This window comes from Dryas octopetala, chromosome 7 (assembly GCF_963921425.1).
Source record: "Dryas octopetala chromosome 7, drDryOcto1.1, whole genome shotgun sequence".
NCBI lineage: Eukaryota > Viridiplantae > Streptophyta > Magnoliopsida > Rosales > Rosaceae > Dryas > Dryas octopetala.
Genome location: NC_141372.1, coordinates 20,674,714 through 20,690,999, shown reverse-complemented (window position 1 = coordinate 20,690,999; position 16,286 = coordinate 20,674,714). Strand labels below are relative to the sequence as shown.

At 45.1% G+C, this 16,286-nt stretch overlaps 1 protein-coding gene and 1 long non-coding RNA gene across 2 annotated transcripts; one reads left to right on the top strand and one right to left on the bottom strand.

Moving 5' to 3' along the window:
* Positions 1-1,154: 1,154 nt before the first annotated feature.
* Positions 1,155-5,404, bottom strand: LOC147280439 (uncharacterized). The gene is made up of 3 exons (XR_015123639.1): positions 5,079-5,404; positions 1,500-1,524; positions 1,155-1,386 (listed from the first exon to the last, which is right to left on the bottom strand). It is a non-coding gene; the product is annotated as an uncharacterized LOC147280439 (long non-coding RNA).
* Positions 2,976-4,999, top strand: LOC147280440 (putative transcriptional regulator tpeD). The gene is made up of 2 exons (XM_086252322.1): positions 2,976-4,075; positions 4,174-4,999. The coding sequence occupies exons 1-2, from the start codon at positions 2,976-2,978 to the stop codon at positions 4,766-4,768; spliced, it is 1,695 nt and encodes a 564-aa protein (XP_086108448.1). The 3' UTR covers positions 4,769-4,999.
* Positions 5,405-16,286: the final 10,882 nt, after the last annotated feature.

Here is a 16,286-nt window from a genome sequence, read left to right as displayed (position 1 = left end):
CAATGTATATAGCAAGTCGTATTTGCATCAATGAAGAAAGTCAGTGATTGTGGGTTCAACTGTGCAACTTGAGTTGTCAATTATTTGTTTTTCATTTTTCTGATATGGCTTTGAGGTTCAGCTACATACCCCTCCTATTAATGGGATTGCTGGACTGAAAGTTAAGCATGCTTGCTCCAATAACAGGGTAGCCTTTCCACATTTTCTGAACAATATGGTGTAACAGCCATTGCAAGCATCATTAGTATTATAAGAGCACATTGGAATTGAAAATGCAAATGAAAGATTAATTAGACACTATTCATACATTCAATCCCACTGCAGCAATTTGTTTGGTGGGAAAATAGCATTCTCAATCTCATATAAATAGTCACCAAAGTTCTTGCATGGTGGAGGATATTCAATTTCTGAAACCAAATCAGAAACTAATACCAATAAGGTGGGAGTGCAGTAAGCAATGGTTGTTATTAGTGAGCATTCATACCCACTGTTAACAAGATAGTAGAAGAAACCATGGCATGACATTAATTAATAATATCAATCCTCCACCAATTTAGCAACCCCAATAGAGATGGTGAACAAGTGAAACCCACTAACTGCAGCATTAGTGAGGACCGGACCTGTCAGACTGACACTGCAGGTTTTGGCAGAAGCTTCCACCATGCTTACATGTGGGTGGCCTTAGCTCCCTTGCCACCCCAACACCAACCTCCAACATGATATATGGTGACTGTAGTGTGGCAAGGGACATTACAAACTAACAAAAGTGGCAGTTGCCTCTATGCCTACCAAAAAAAATTGGTTGCCTTTGCTTGTTTTTCTTGTAATGCTCGTACTCCCCGCGCGATCATTGCTTGATAAACTTTCACCACAGCATGATCGGCAGCATCAACGGCCTCTATTTTAAGATAATAAATTTTTGTTCCCCACAGAAAATGAGCAGTTACACAACTTACACTCAACAGTCGCACGAATTGCAATCGCGCATCCTAAAAGAGATCAACACCCAAAATTTATTTTTTTTTTTTGGCCAGGCAACACCCAAGATTAGATATTGCAGTCAAGAGCAAATTCAGGCAAATATGCATACATTTAGATAACTAATATATAGGAAATCAAAGAATTAAAACCTTAAATTACCCGATCCGTGTTAACACGCCTAAGAAGTAGAATATTATATTAAAGTATTAAACAGAAGCAGAGAACCTTAATGTATAAATTCAGAAAGTTATGATCCGTTCAAACCTTTTGCTTGTTGAACTCTTCCACGGCGAAACGGGCAGGAGCAATATACATGGGCTCATTATAAGCACTGCAACAAATGTCTTTGATATCAGCTCCTCCACGACGGCGGTTTTCGTAAATATGATGAAGAGGATCAAATCCCTGTTCAAAGAAAGATCGAGAGACAAATGCAAATTGCAAATTAGTATAAGCAAACTACAGCAGACCCTTTCTCCTTGACTGCTTCACCTACTAACTATTCAATTGAGGGTCACCTGCTTGGGAATTTTGCGATGCAACCTAGGAAGCACTGATACGCAAATTTGTTGAGGTATGTCGTATCGGTGCCGAGGATAGCACCGATACGCACTAGATACGGGGATACGCGTATCCAAAGCATCCTAGACGTATCTGTTGACTTTGACTACCTGATACGGCTGCGATACTTTAGCAATACGGTCAAGATACGGTCTAGATACGTATGAGGTATTTTTTCAAGTTTTTTGTAAAAATGAGGGGTCTAATAGCAATTTTAAAAAGTTGGCAAATTAGAGCCCTAACTATTCAACGCAGCCATCACTATTCATGCGCGAAACAGAATCGAGAAACCTGTTTTCGAGCAGCCATCGCCGTCGAGCAACCATCGCGGTCGAGCAGAGCAGCCAGCCAGCCATCTTCGTCGAGCAGAGCAGCCATCGCCGTCGAGCAGAGATCGCCGTCGAGCAGAGATCGCAGAGCAGCCATCTTCATCGAGCAGAGCAGCCCTCGCCGTCGAGCAGATATCGCCGTCGAGCAGAGATCGCCGTCGAGCAGAGCAGGCTGAGCAGCCATCGTCGTCGACGTTAGCTTTGGCTCTGACGCTGTGTTTGTTTTCTCTGAATTCTGGTCTGAGTACTCTGGTCTGATGGTCTCAATTCGGCAGTATAAGTCAATAAGTGTATATGTATAACTTTTGTAACTTGTTTTATTTTATAATTCAGAAAAGTGAAATCATGAATAGTATTGGGTTTGGGTTTATTTGTTTTGAGCAGTAATCAATTAATCATGAATAGTATTGGGTAGTTTGTTACTGTTTTTTTTTTTTTTTTTATAATTATGAAATCTGATGAATAGTATTGGGTTGGGTTTGTCATTGTTTTTTCTGAAATATGAATAGTAAATAATATTGGATTGGGTCTGTTAGAAAAAAATTAATGCTATGCTTACAATTTATTAGTTATATTAGTAGCTCATTTGTCCAGGAAATGAGTTCAACACCAAATGTGAGTTCATCAACAAATAGTTCAACTACAAATTTTACTGACGTTGCTGCTGTTGAGGTGAATGATAATGCCCCATTATGGCAGTATGTCAAGAATCTTGGGAAAAAAGGGGGGAGTTCTGGAGGAAATACTCAATTTATGTGCAATTTTTGCAATGGCACTTTTAATGGATCCTACTTTAGAGTGAGTTGTCATTTATTACGAAAGTCAGGAAATGGAATTGCTATATGCTCAAATTCAAAGAGTCATTTGCCGAGGTTGCAAAAAGAGGTAGATGAGGCTAAAGCTAGGAAGCAAAAATCTTTACCTAATCAAGTTCCTTTACCCACAACAATGGGTTCTTCTGGGAGTAGTACTATGAGAATGGATGATGGACTTTATGAAGATATTGTTGAGCCAAAAAAGAGGAAGGGAATGAGTGGAAGTGGAGCCATTGAGAAAGCCTTCACAATGGCAGCTAGAGAAGAATTGGATGGTGAAATTGCAAGAATGTTTTACACGGGTGGTTTGTCATTTCACTTTGCAAGGAATCCACACTATGTGCGTTCATACACTCGTGCTGTTTCTAACCCAATTCCGGGTTATGTCCCTCCAGGTTACAACAAATTGCGAACTACACTTCTCCAAAAGGAGAGGTCTAACATTGGCAAATTACTAGAGCCAATTAAGATGACTTGGAAAGAGAAGGGTGTAAGTGTATGTAGTGATGGGTGGTCAGATTTACAAAGAAGACCTCTTATAAATATTATGGCTACTTGTGAAAGTGGGCCTATGTTCTTGAAAGCAATCAATACTCAAGGTGAGTACAAGGACAAATTCTACATTGCTAACATACTTATTGATGCCATTCGGGAAATTGGTTCACAAGATGTGGTTCAAGTAATTACTGATAATGCTCCAGTTTGCAAGGCCGCCGGATTGCTTATCGAAGCCAAATTTCCACACATCTTTTGGACACCATGTGTTGTCCATACCCTCAATCTTGCTTTGAAGGGAATTTGCTCACCATCTTCAAGTGCAAGACATGAAGATATTCAAGAACAATGTGGTTGGATAGCAAAGATTTATGAGGATGCTTTGATGATAAAAAACTTTATCATGAACCATAGTATGAGATTGTCAATGTATAATAATCATTGCAAGTTGAAGTTGTTATCCGTTGCCGATACACGTTTTGCCTCCACAATTGTGATGCTTAAAAGATTTAAGAAAATAAAACAAGGCTTGGAGCATATGGTGATTAGTGAAGAATGGGATTCATACAAAGAAGATGATGTGGAAAAAGCAAGAATGATCAAGGATAAGATATTAGATGAAGACTTTTGGAGAGTCATTGATTATATACTTAGCTTTACCGCTCCCATTTATGAGATGCTTAGGTTGGCCGATACGGACACACCTTGCCTTCACTTGATTTATGAGTGGTGGGATTCTATGATAGAAAAAGTGAAGGAGGCTATTTATGCACATGAAAGAAAACAACTCAATGAAGCATCAAGGTTTTATGATGTGGTGTATGGAATTTTAGTGGAGCGATGGACTAAGAGTATTACACCACTTCATTGTTTGGCACATTCTTTAAATCCTAGGTAACTTTCTTTAATATATATCTTTACTATTTAGTAAATTTTGAATATTTGGTTTTGTCATTTTAATCTTATATTGGTTACCCCTATTGTGCTTCTAGGTATTACAGCAATGAGTGGCTAACAGAGGCTCCCAACCGTATTGCTCCACACAAAGATATTGAGATCACAACCGAAAGGAAAAAATGTATCAAAAGATATTTTACTCATGAGGGGGAGCGAAGAAGTTTCAATATGGAGTATGCCGCTTTTTCGGCATGTATTGAAGATTTTACTAATAGTGATTCAATTAAGGATAGAGGATTGGTGCCTCCGGTGAAATGGTGGATTGTCCATGGAGCTTCCACACCAATCCTCCAATCCATAGCTTTAAAGCTACTTGGACAACCTTGTTCATCCTCATGTTGTGAAAGAAATTGGAGCACTTATAATTTCATTCACTCGGTGAGAAGGAACCAAATAACACCACAAAGGGCGGAAGATTTGGTGTTTGTTCATTACAATCTTCGTCTTTTATCAAGGAAAAGTCCAATCTACAAAGAAGGTGTGTCTCAAATGTGGGATGTTGGAGGGGATGAATTTGATTCCATGAATTTGGAGAGTGGCGGGACTCTTGAGGTTGCAAACCTTTCCCTTGATGAACCGGAATTAGAAGCCATGTTATTTACCGATGATGGTGATGAAGATGATGAATGAAGTTCATTAGGAATTTGAATTTTATGAGTTTTTTTGTGTTTTATTTGGAACATGTTTTATGTATTGTTTTATTTGAACATGTTTTATTTTGTGTTTTGTTTGGAACATATTTTATGAATTATGGTGTGTTTTATTTGGTATATTTAGATGATATGTGATTTTTTTTTTTAAGTTTAAATATATATATAATTTTAATATCCGTATCCGAGCCGTATCGGTGTTCTTATTTTTTAGAAATTTGCCGTATTACGTATCGGTGTCGTGTCACGTATCGGTGCCGTACCCGTATCAGTGCTTCCTAGGATGCAACGCTTTGTTTTGATGGTCTCCAGAATCAAAAGGGTGACGAGAGGAATAACCAGAACCGCCAGAAGCCGCAAATACAATTGGTGCTGATGTTGTATTTCTATTACTCATGTGTATACATTTACTCCCCACTTTTCCAAGCAGCACACACCGAATACCCATTGCCATGCCTCCCTAAACCCACACCCAATCTCTATTAATTCAACACAAAAACCAAATCTATCTACAATTATCTGTTTTTATAAATCAAAATTTTCAACAATTAATTCACAAACAAAGAAGCTGAGTTGAGTGCAAAGTCACCTTAAACAATTCCACCAACCACCCGTGCAACCAAAGATTGAAGCTTTCTATAATAATAGACAAGGAAGAGGGAGGAATTGAGTGATAGGGATAAGATTAGGGATTGTTAGGGTTAGGGTTAGGGGTTTCTACTTTCTAGGGATTTATTTTAGACTTAAGCAACAAGAGAAACCACGAAGAGTTACAACTTACAACTTACAACTGACGAATTCAACCAGTTAATCAATCCGAGCATCAATGTATGCAAAGCTCTGTGTTTGGGCCTAGTGTGGTAAGAAATGGTGATCTCATAACGCCTTGGGCCCAAAATTCATAAATAAAACGACTTGGGCTGTTTGTTGTCTTGAAAGAAAAGGTCCAATTTTATATTTAATCCCAAACTCCGACCCCGATGGTACTTTTCCACCTTCGTCTCTATCAATTTCAATATGATTTCATTTTTATTCTGTCACTTAAACCTTTCGCTCTTTTGGAGAGCATCGTTTGCACGACATTGTTTATTTTGTTGATTTTGACTGCAAGTTTCTTAGTAGCAATTACTCTTTGTAGAAGATGGCGCTGCAGTAAGAACAAATAAAATTATTATAACATCATAAAAGCAATACAAAAGTGAGTTAATAGTGAAGTAGGAGAAATTACAATGCTTTTTCCTCTAGTGACTCTATCACTGGCTAGAGTTCAAAGGTCTAAGTCAAGACAAAGAACCCTGGCAATTCGCAACAGTGCCAAGAAAAGCTCTTCACAGGATAAGAATAATGTTAATGGTTATGCTGGTGGAACTATTGGGCCTTCTATTTTTGATGAAATGAATTTGGTCAAACCTTCTGATTCAAGTAGTAATACTTGTGCAGTAGAAGAACCAAAATTAGGCGAACTTCGAATCAAGAAAAAAAGTACTGCCACTGACTCAGGTAGAATTACAAGATCTAGAAGCTCTTTTAATGTCAGTGGCTCAGCCTGTATTGTCAACAAAAATGGTGGTGCCCTTGCAGATTCTGGTCGCATATTGTTGATGCAAATTTCCGTAAGAGAGATGCAACAACTTAGAAGTGATGATCTGGATGATCAGAAGCCTTGTTGGATGACGACGAGTATGTCGACTGGAGTTCTTCCTGCATAAAATACAAGATCAAATGAGATGGACCGGTGTGGTACCAGCCAAACACGCTCCGATGATGAAGTCAGTGATGTGTATTTGGGGGTGTTTGAATGTAAGTGAGGAAGAACAGGTGATGAACTTAGGAGAATGGGGAAGAACAAGGTAAAAGTTCTGGGTTTATTCTCAGCAAGTTGGGTATGCCTTTGGTAAGGTTTTGTGAGTGAAAATTGGTGTAAGTGTTTGCTTGGTGATAGATAGATAGTGAATTTGTGCATATGAGTTGGTTTATATAGACAAAGGAAGTTGTGAAGAGTAAGTTACCTGCATATGGATGAATGGTTGAGAAAGATCCACGCGTTCGGTCGTGAACAGTGGCATGCACAGCTACCCACCTTCTTTGCATTCAATGCTGCATTGAATGCAAGGATGGAAGATCAGGTGGAATGCCCCAATAGTCATGGCTGTGGGCTTGAATATCCCATCTGTCAGAGGATTATGTCAGGTGCACTTGAGTATGGCGGTTCGTCCCAATGTGATCTTTTTAGAATGGCGGTCGGAGGCCGAGCCGACCCGAACACATGTCCCCATATGTAGATATGAAGCCCATGTGTGATCGGATCGGATCGGACATGGGTAATCGAACCTAGCCGATCCGGTAGGTAGTGATCTTTTCAAGTCGTAGCTGGCTGTGACTAGAGTTTGAAAAGATGCTCGCCTAAGGCTGAGCCAAACCGAACTGGGGATGACCGAGGAAAGATGAACACTCAATCCTTTGGAAGATCGTCAGTTCGGGTCGGACTAGGTGCGAGGGATTCGTCATGATGAGCCAATTCGAGCTGGCAAGGAAGGTACCAAGCTGTGTGATGATGTGGAGGCCCAAGTTTGACCACTGAAAAGTCAAACTCCAAAGTTGGATCTGACCAGCCACGTGTCGGGCCATGATTGGCTGTTGGATCGGTGTGGGTTTATCCACAAATAAGAGTCCCCCAGCTTCCGATCCGAATGGACAATGATGAATTGGAAGTTGAAGAATGGTGGTCTGCAGAACATGACATGTCGCCTGATCCGAGCCGAACTGGATAGATCTATTTTCCCGAGGATCCAAACAAGTGGTGACTTGTGTTTGGCCAAAATATCTCGAGGATATATAGGTGAAGGGACGTTTGGTGTCTGCATGGGGGAACGTAAGGGTCACCTCATTTATGGGTATTTTGAACATAGACAGGTGGCATAATCTGGGTTATGAAGCGCCACTTTTGAATGGCTGAGATTGGTTTGCATGGGGGTATAAATGGCTTTCTCTCCCTCTTCCTTCCTTCACTTTCTAACTTTCAGTTTTTTCACACTCTTTCTCTCTCCCTGAAAGTTCTCTCTCACCGCAAATCTCTTCTCATCCCCGTCGTCAGTGCAATGGTCCGGTCACAGTTCCGGCCGAGCGCAGCCATAGGCGAGGCTATTCCGAGTGTGTGAGGGGTAGAGATTTTGGCCGGAGAAAAACCAGTAAGTGATTCTCCTCATTTTCTGAGTTTTTGCATTTTTGGATTTCTGGGTGTGTTCTTGAGTGTTCTTTAAAAAGCACTTTTTGATTCAAAAAGGTAAGAGAGAGAAAATATAAAGGTGTTTGCGATGTCGACCACCGATTCGAGTGGTCGGCTCGGCTCGGGAGATGCTTTTGAAGGGGACAGTGATGCCGAGCTGAGCCAGAGCTCACCAGGGGGTGAGGCAGATTGGGACGAGTTGTCCGAGGAGTTGGGCGAGGTCGGCTCGGCGTTAGAGCACAATCCAGGAGAGGAACGCTGACCTCGAGGGGATGAGGAAAATCCCCAGGTATTGAGTTCCGATCGGGAACAGGAAGAGGGTGAAAAAGATGATGAGGAGGATATGGATGCCAAGCCGAGCTCCAGTGTTCCAAGAAGGCTCACCTCGGGTTCGGAGGAAAGGAACAGGGGTCACGATGCATCGACCTCGGCTTGGCAAGTGACGGGGTGCTCGATCGACCCGGAGTGCTACCAGGAGTTGGCATGGAAGGCCGACCAAATCCCCGACAAGATGACCGAGTTTCATCTCAGGGATCTGAGGATAAGATACGCAGTCCCTGAATCCGTGCTGACAAGGCTACCGAGCGGGGGAGAAACCGAGCCGACCCCCAAAGGATGGGTGATAATGTACCCGGAGATGTTCGAAAATGGGGTTCGGCTACCCTTGCATCCCTTCCTATAGGATTGGCTAGCAATGATCGGCGCGACGCCGCAACAGCTCAATCTGAATGTGCATAGGATCATCCTGTCCATGCACATCTTGTGGCACAAGGTGCACAAGTGTGTGCCAGACAAGGATCTGCTGATCTGCTCCTATACGCTGAAGTCGAAGCAGAAGACCGAGCTCGGATTCTACAACCTCCAGGCGTATTCGAGGCCACTGTTCACCGGGAATCCCTCGTCCCAGAAGACTTGGAAGAGAAGATACTTCTTTGTTTCTGGGGATTGGGAGTTCGCCGATCCGAACAGTCTCGGTAGAGCTTTTAGGATTCCAGGTGGGCACTGGATGTCTAGAAGAGCCAATCTGAATATGACTTGCATTTATTGTTGTAATGATATATGTATATATTTTTTTTTGAAAACTAACTCCTTATGTTTCATTTTTGCAATTAGCTGGGGCAAGTACAAGCTTCGGGGCGAGCTCAGAGATCAGATCGCCGCGGTAAGAAAGTCGTCGCCGGAGTACCTGTCGACTAAGTTCCTGCTCCGGGAAACGCAGATCAGATCGAGTGGGATTTCCTGGTTTGTTCCCATGTGGAACCAAAGGACTGAGAAGGGAATGATCCCGCCGAGCTGGAAGTCCGGTTAAGAAAGAGAGCGGCGAGGAGCGCCAATAGGAAGGCTGGAGCTCGGGCTCCTGCCGAGCCGGCCAGGTGCCCGTTGCGGCGGCAGCCCAGCCTGGGCCTTCTGTGCCGAGATCGGCTCGGCAAGGCGAGAAGAGGAAGGGACTCCAGACTGAGGCCCGATGTCTTCGGCTCGGCTGCCACCAGAATGGTGGAGGTAGACCCCTCCATCGAGCCGTTCATCACGGGCTTCAAGCGTGTGGTCACGCCGAGGATCGTGGAGGGGCTCTGGGCTGGTCAGGAGGTACCGAGCTTCTGCAGCAAAGCCCTGAATGCGTCCCGCCAGGCCATGGTGGTAAGTACCTTTGATTTCGGATTTTCATGTTTTGCCCACTCGGTTCGGAATAATGATTTATCTTTTTTTGTAGCTCGCCCTCAGGCAGTTTGAAGCAGCCCAAGCCGTCGTCAATGCCGAAGAAAAGATGAAAAGGCTTCGGGAGAGAAACGACGAGCTGAGGGAAAAACTGGCTGAAGCCGAGCGCCTGGTCAAGGTAGAGCGCGAGCGATCCACCGTTCTGCAGACTAAGCTGGTCAAGCGAGAGGTAGAAGTTGCTCGGCTCGGGAAGAAGCTCCTGGATTCGGAGCAGAAAGTGGCCAACCTAGGCCAGTTTGCTGACGAGCTCCAGCGAGACGTCGAGGCGGCCGAGCGGAGAGCTGTTAAGGCTCGGCGTCAAGCTGGGATTCCGAGCGTTCAGGCACTTGCTGACGCCCAATTCGTGGGGTACCAGGAGCTTCTGGGGGTAATCCGGGCGAAGAGGCCGGATTGGGACGTGTCGTTCCTTGCCGAATCAAATGAGGAGGATACCCAGAAAAGCCAGCAGAAAGAGCTTCCCCCTCCCGATCGCCAGGCTATAGCCGAGGTGGTCGTGTCCGTGGCCGAACCGACCCAGGAGGATCCTCCGATGCCTACAGACCAAATGCCCGAGATCCCTGCTATTCCCGAAGTTGATCCCAATGCAGAGATGCAGATGGGAGACGTTGAGGTGGTGCAGATCGACGAAAAATCCTCTGAGAAATCTGCTGGGCCGACCTCGGAGGGGCCAGCCGAGCGATCCGCCTGATTTATGTATTTTTGTTTGTTTTATTCGTTCCTGAGCCGGTGTGTGGCTCAGGTTTGATATGTCTTTGAACAATTTTAATTTTGTTTTTGAATCATTATGTTATTAATTCATTTTCAGTATCTTCTTTTGTTACAAGTAGTTGTCAGTTCAGTTCGGGGATGAAACTAAAACCATAACAAGTAACAGATGGGTAAGGTGGATGGCGTGCCAGCTCGGCACATGAGTTTATTATTTTTTCGGAGGAAACACTTAGATCTTTCCTTTTTGTTGGGGGTGTATAGGAGTAGAGTCCCCATTGTTTTCTTCAAAAAATGAGAAGAAGATGAGTTAAAAAGGTGTTCATCTTTTCATTGATTGGAAAAATGTTAGGTCGGACAGTCCCCGATCCTAACTACATTTTACTGGTAATAAATCTTCAAGTGTTCAGCATTCCAGCTATGCTTGAGAGGCTTCCCAGCCAGAGTGGCCAAGTTGTAAGTGTCAAGCTTGACTATGCCTGTGATTCTGTAGGATCCGGTCCAGTTCGGATCGAACGAGCTCTCCTTGATGGCAAGGGGGTTCTTCTTCATGACGAGACTGCCCAATCCGAAGCGTCTGGGTTTGACCCTTTGGTTGTAGTATTTGGCTACCCTCTGTTGGTAGGCGGCTCGGCAGAGATTGGCATCGGTTCGTCTTTCTTCGATCCTGTCCAGGCCGAGCCGAAGTCCAGTGTCATTGGTCTCCGGGTTGTATGTGCCGGTCCGGAATGAAGAAGTCCCCATTTCGACCGGAACAACATCATCGGTTCCGAACGCCAATGCATAAGGTGTTTCCTTCGTAGAGTTGCGGTAGGAAGTTCGGTAGGACCATAACACCTCTGGCAGGAGTTCTGGCCAATTTCCCTTAGCATTATCAAGCTTGGACTTCAAGGTCTTCTTGATGATCTTGTTGACGACTTCGACCTGTCCGTTTGATTGCGGATGGTAAGGGGCGGCAAAGCGCAAGTTGATGTCCAGACGCGAACAAAAATTCCTGAATTTCTTACAGTCGAACTGCTTGCCATTGTCCGCGATGATGGTGTGCGGCATGCCGAACATGCATATAATGTTCTTCCATACGAAATTTTCCATCCGTTCGGCTGTAGTGGTGGCTAGAGTTTCAGCTTCGGCCCATTTAGTGAAGTAGTCGACTGCTACCACGGCCATTGTGACTTGCCATTTCGCCTTCGGCATAGGGCCGATCAGATCGAGTCCCCACTGCGCGAATGGCCAGGGACTGGATATGGGGGTCAGCAATTGAGGAGGCTGATGGGAGACCGCGGCAAACTGTTGGCATTTGACACAAGCGCGGGACAGATGATCCTCATCTTTGTTCAGCGTGGGCCAGAAGTAACCCTGTCTTATTGTCTTGTAGGCAAGGGTTCTTTCTCTAGAATGGTTTCCGCATATCCCTTCATGGATTTCTCTTAGCACATCCTGACCTTCTTGGGGTGTGACACACCGTAAATAGGGTAGGGAGAAACTCCTCTTGTAGAACTGACCATCGATTATGCTGAACCGAGCCGATCTCGTCTTGATGAGACATGCTTTGTCCCTCTTCAGGGGAAGAATCCCGGAGACCAAGTAATTGGTGATCGGCATCATCCAGTTCGGCTTGACATCGGTCTGCATGACGGCAGCCTCTTCTTCGGCGGTGCTAGGCCTGTCCAAGATTTCAATTGGGACGTGCCTAGCAGATCTGGTATCTGTGGCCGAGGCCAAGCGTGCCAAAGCATTTGGGACATCTTGTACTTTTGGAAATTCCCGAGCAGTAAGCGGGTCTTCTCGAGATAGGCTGTCATGCTTGGCTCTCAAGTCTCATATTCTCCCAATATCTGATTGACAATGAGTTGAGAGTCGCTGAAGATGTTTAGCTTGGTTGCTTCGAGCTCCCTTGCCAGTCTGAGGCCGGCGATGAGTGCTTCATACTCTGCTTCGTTATTGGAAGCCTGAAATTTGAAGCGAAGAGCATATTCCATCACGACTTGTTCTGGAGAGATCAAAACAAGTCTGACTCCTCTTCCCATTGCGTTGGAAGATCCGTCCACGTACAGGGTCCAAGTGAAGAGGTCAGATTGGGTACGATCGTCGTTTACGTTCGGATCGGACGTGTTTGGGATAACGTCGGCGTGAAGTGGATTTTTCTCTGTGGTGGTGGACTCGCAGACGAAGTCTGACATTGCTTGGCCCTTAACGGCCGTTCTGGGACGATAGGAGATGTCAAACTCGCCGAGCTCGATTGACTACTTGATGAGCCGACTTGAGGTTTCGGGTTTGGGCATGATTTGCCTGGTTGGCTGGTCAGTCAAGACAATCATCGAATGAGCCTGAACTTGAGGCTTAGGGCTTGGGACCTCTCCCTCCTTCCTCTTGATCGAGGTCGGCTTGGAATTTAGGGCCTCCACCTGAGCATCCCATTCTTCCGCTCGCGCCTATTTCGTGTCTTCGGCGGACAGCTCATCATAGGTGGAAGGGGGATTCCTCATCTGATAGGTGCGAAGTCCCCCGGCGAGCAGACCTTGCATAAGGGCATTCTTAGCCGATCAGTCGTCGCAATCATCGCACTTCGTATATTCGATGTTGAAGCGGATCAGATAGGTTTTGAAACTTTCTCCTTCATGTTGCTTGATTAGCGACATATCGTTCAAGTTGTAGAGTCGTTCGGATACAACCCGCTATCTCGTTAAGAAGGCCCTCCGAAGGTCGGAGAAAGAGTCTATGGAGTTCGGCTGGAGAGTTCGGAACCATCCCGCGCCGATCCCTTCAAGGTCGAAGGGAAGATTCTGCACTTTGTGGCTTCAGATGCCTAGCGGGCCTTCATGGCATATCTGAAGCTGTCAAGATGATCATAGAGGTCCTTAGTCCCGTCGTATTAATCCATCTTAAGGGGTTTGGTATCTCTAGAGACCTCAGCATCCATGATCCTGCTGGTGTATGGGAGGGGAAGCTCTTCTCCGTGATCGGTTCTGCTTAGGTACCCCCTAGAGACCTCGACCTGGCTGAGTTGATCATCGACACTCCGAAATTGGTTTTGAATCAAAGTTCGGACAAGATTTTCCACATCGGGTGTGGTCGGCTCAGGTGCAGTCTCTGCTGAGCACTCGGCTCGGTCACCGAGTTTCTCGTTCATCGGCTGACGAGTGATCCTCTCGCTTGCCGGACGCCGATCAGACATGACCATGGTAGGTCCTAATCGGTCTCCCGCAGATCGTCTTCCAGAGTGTGTCCCCGACGTGGAAGGACCTTGGCTGGTGGTAGGGCCGAGCCTGCTTCTGGCTGAGATCCTGGGTTCGGTCGAGCTAGTTGGATTGACAGTCCCAATCTGGATCGGATTGGAGGTCGCTGATCCTTGATTGGTTCGGCTCGGTTTCCTCCCAAGCTTTCGGAAGAGTGTTTCCTAAAGGCCGCCTGCTTTTGCTGAAGGAGACGGTGGGCGTTCAGGAACTCGGCTTGTTCGTCCGGGGGCATGTCCTCGAAGCCTGGGAAGGTGAAATCCGCGTCCTGCTGAGTGGGCTGGCCGTCTACATCGGCTGGATTACTCTGCCGAGAAGGAGATGGCGAAAGAACCTCCTATTCGGTTCGAGTTTCAAATGATCGAAAACCCTATCTCCCGCTGACTTCGAGCTGAACGCGATGACGCGCGAGTTCCTCAACCAGTTCGGCCTGTTTGACGAGCAGCTCATTGTTTTGCTTGAGAAGCGCATTCTCAGCGGCCAAGTGTCGTTGGTTCTCCTTAAGGAGTTTGTGAGCAGCCTTGATCTTCAAAGGACCTTTGGATTTTGCTGCTTTAGGAAGTTGTGCTCTTCTCGTCTTCTCATGTGTCTCAAGCTGATGTTGTTCATCACTCTGGGATCCTTCTAAAGAAGAGCTGCTATCATGAAAGATGGTAGTCATGATGACTTGTTTGAAGGAAGAGCTTAGCACTTGTGGTGATAAACACAATGGCTGAAGACGATCTTCCCACAGACGGCGCCAATCTGTTGATGCAAATTTCCGTAAGAGAGATGCAATAACTTAGAAGTGATGATCTGGCTAATCAGAAGCCTTGTTGGATGATGACGAGGATGTCGACCAGAGTTCTTCCTGCATGAAATACAAGATCAAAGGAGATGGACCGGTGTGGTACCAGCCAAACACGCTCCGATGATGAAGTCAGTGATGTGTATTTGGGGGTGTTTAAATGTAAGTGAACAGGTGATGAACTTGGGAGAATGGGGAAGAACAAGGTAAAAGTTCTGGGTTTATTCTCAGCAAGTTGGGTATGTCTTTGGTAAGGTTTTGTGAGTGAAAATTGGTGTAAGTGTTTTCTTGGTGATAGATAGATAGTGAATTTGTGCATATGAGTTGGTTTATATAGACAAAGGAAGTTGTGAAGAGTAAGTTACCTGCATGTGGATGAATAGTTAAGAAAGATCCACTCGTTTGGTCGTGAACAATGGCATGCACAGCTACCCACCTCCTTTGCATTCAATGCTGCATTGAATGCAAGGATGGAAGATCAGATGGAAGGTCAGAGGATTATGTCAGGTGCACTTGAGTATGGCGGTTTGTCCAACGTGATCTTCTTAGAATGGCGGTCGGAGGCCGAGCTGACCCGAACACATGTCCTCATATGTAGATATGAAGCCCATGTGTGATCGGATCAGATCGAACATGGGTAATCGAAACGAGCCGATCCGGTAGGTAGTGATCCTTTCAAGTCGTAGCAGGCTGTGACTTGAGTTTGAAAAGATGCTCGCCCAAGGCCGAGCCGAATCGAACTGGGGATGACCGAGGAAAGATAAACACTCAATCCTTTGGAAGATCCTCAGTTCGGGTCGGACTAGGTGCGAGGGATTTGTCATAATGAGCCGATCCGAGTTGGCAGGGAAGGTGCCAAGCTGTGTGATGATGTGGAGGCCCAAGTTTGACCACTGAAAAGTCAAACTCCGAAGTTGGATCTGACCAGCCACGTGTCGGACCATGATTGGCTGTTGGATCGGTGTGGGTTTATCCACAAACATTAAGGAAAAGAAGTAAATGTATTATGATATGGGCCTATATCTTAATAGAGAAGAACCATATTCGCATAAACCCACACAATTTTCAATATAATCATTTGTCAATTTTATTGGTGTGAAAAATTAATGGTTTCATGTAATCTTATGAATATGATTCTTGAATCTTGATTTGTATACAGTGCAGCCACAGGATATGTTAGTGTACGTGCGTGACATATATTTTCCCATCCCTTTTCTTTGGTCACTAGAGTGCCTCAATATGCTAAGTACTATGTTCATGGCCATTTCCTTGATGCTCAGGTGGGGCATATAATCCTTTCTATATTTAGAGAAGTCTGATGTGGGGCAAGGATTTACTTCGTTTGGGTTTGAGATGGCCATATGGAACCCCTTGGTTGCCTTCTTCGTCCACTTTTCTGGTCTCTTCGCCTCATTCCCTACCAATTTTGCAACGGTGGCTGATTTAATTACTCCCATTGGTATATGGAATGTGCAGCTATTGGAACAACATTTCCTCCCTTTTGAAGTTGAGTTGATTCTGTCTTGTCCTTTTAGTGGGATTCGGGGGAGTGATAGGATAATTTGGCACTAAGAAAAAAATGGAAAGTATACTGTTAAGAGTGGCTACCGTCTAGGTATATATGCAGAATTTGTCACACACAAATAAAGGCTGGCCTCTGGCGCCAACTGGGATGATGAAGCTGCCACCCAAAATCCAAATGTTTGCATGGAGGGTAGCAGTTGACGCCCTCCCATGTGCTTTGGGATTAACTCGACAGGGTGTGGCTGTGACGCCCCGAAACTGGGAACACCACAGCGGCACTCGTCTTAAAGATCCTGAGACTATAATA

Coding starts and splice junctions, on each gene's coding strand:
- LOC147280440 (XM_086252322.1), top strand. CDS start 2,976: ATGTTTTACACGGGTGGTTTGTCATTTCACTTTGCAAGGAATCCACAC. Junction 4,076..4,173: donor GCACATTCTTTAAATCCTAG/GTAACTTTCTTT, acceptor TTGTGCTTCTAG/GTATTACAGCAATGAGTGGC.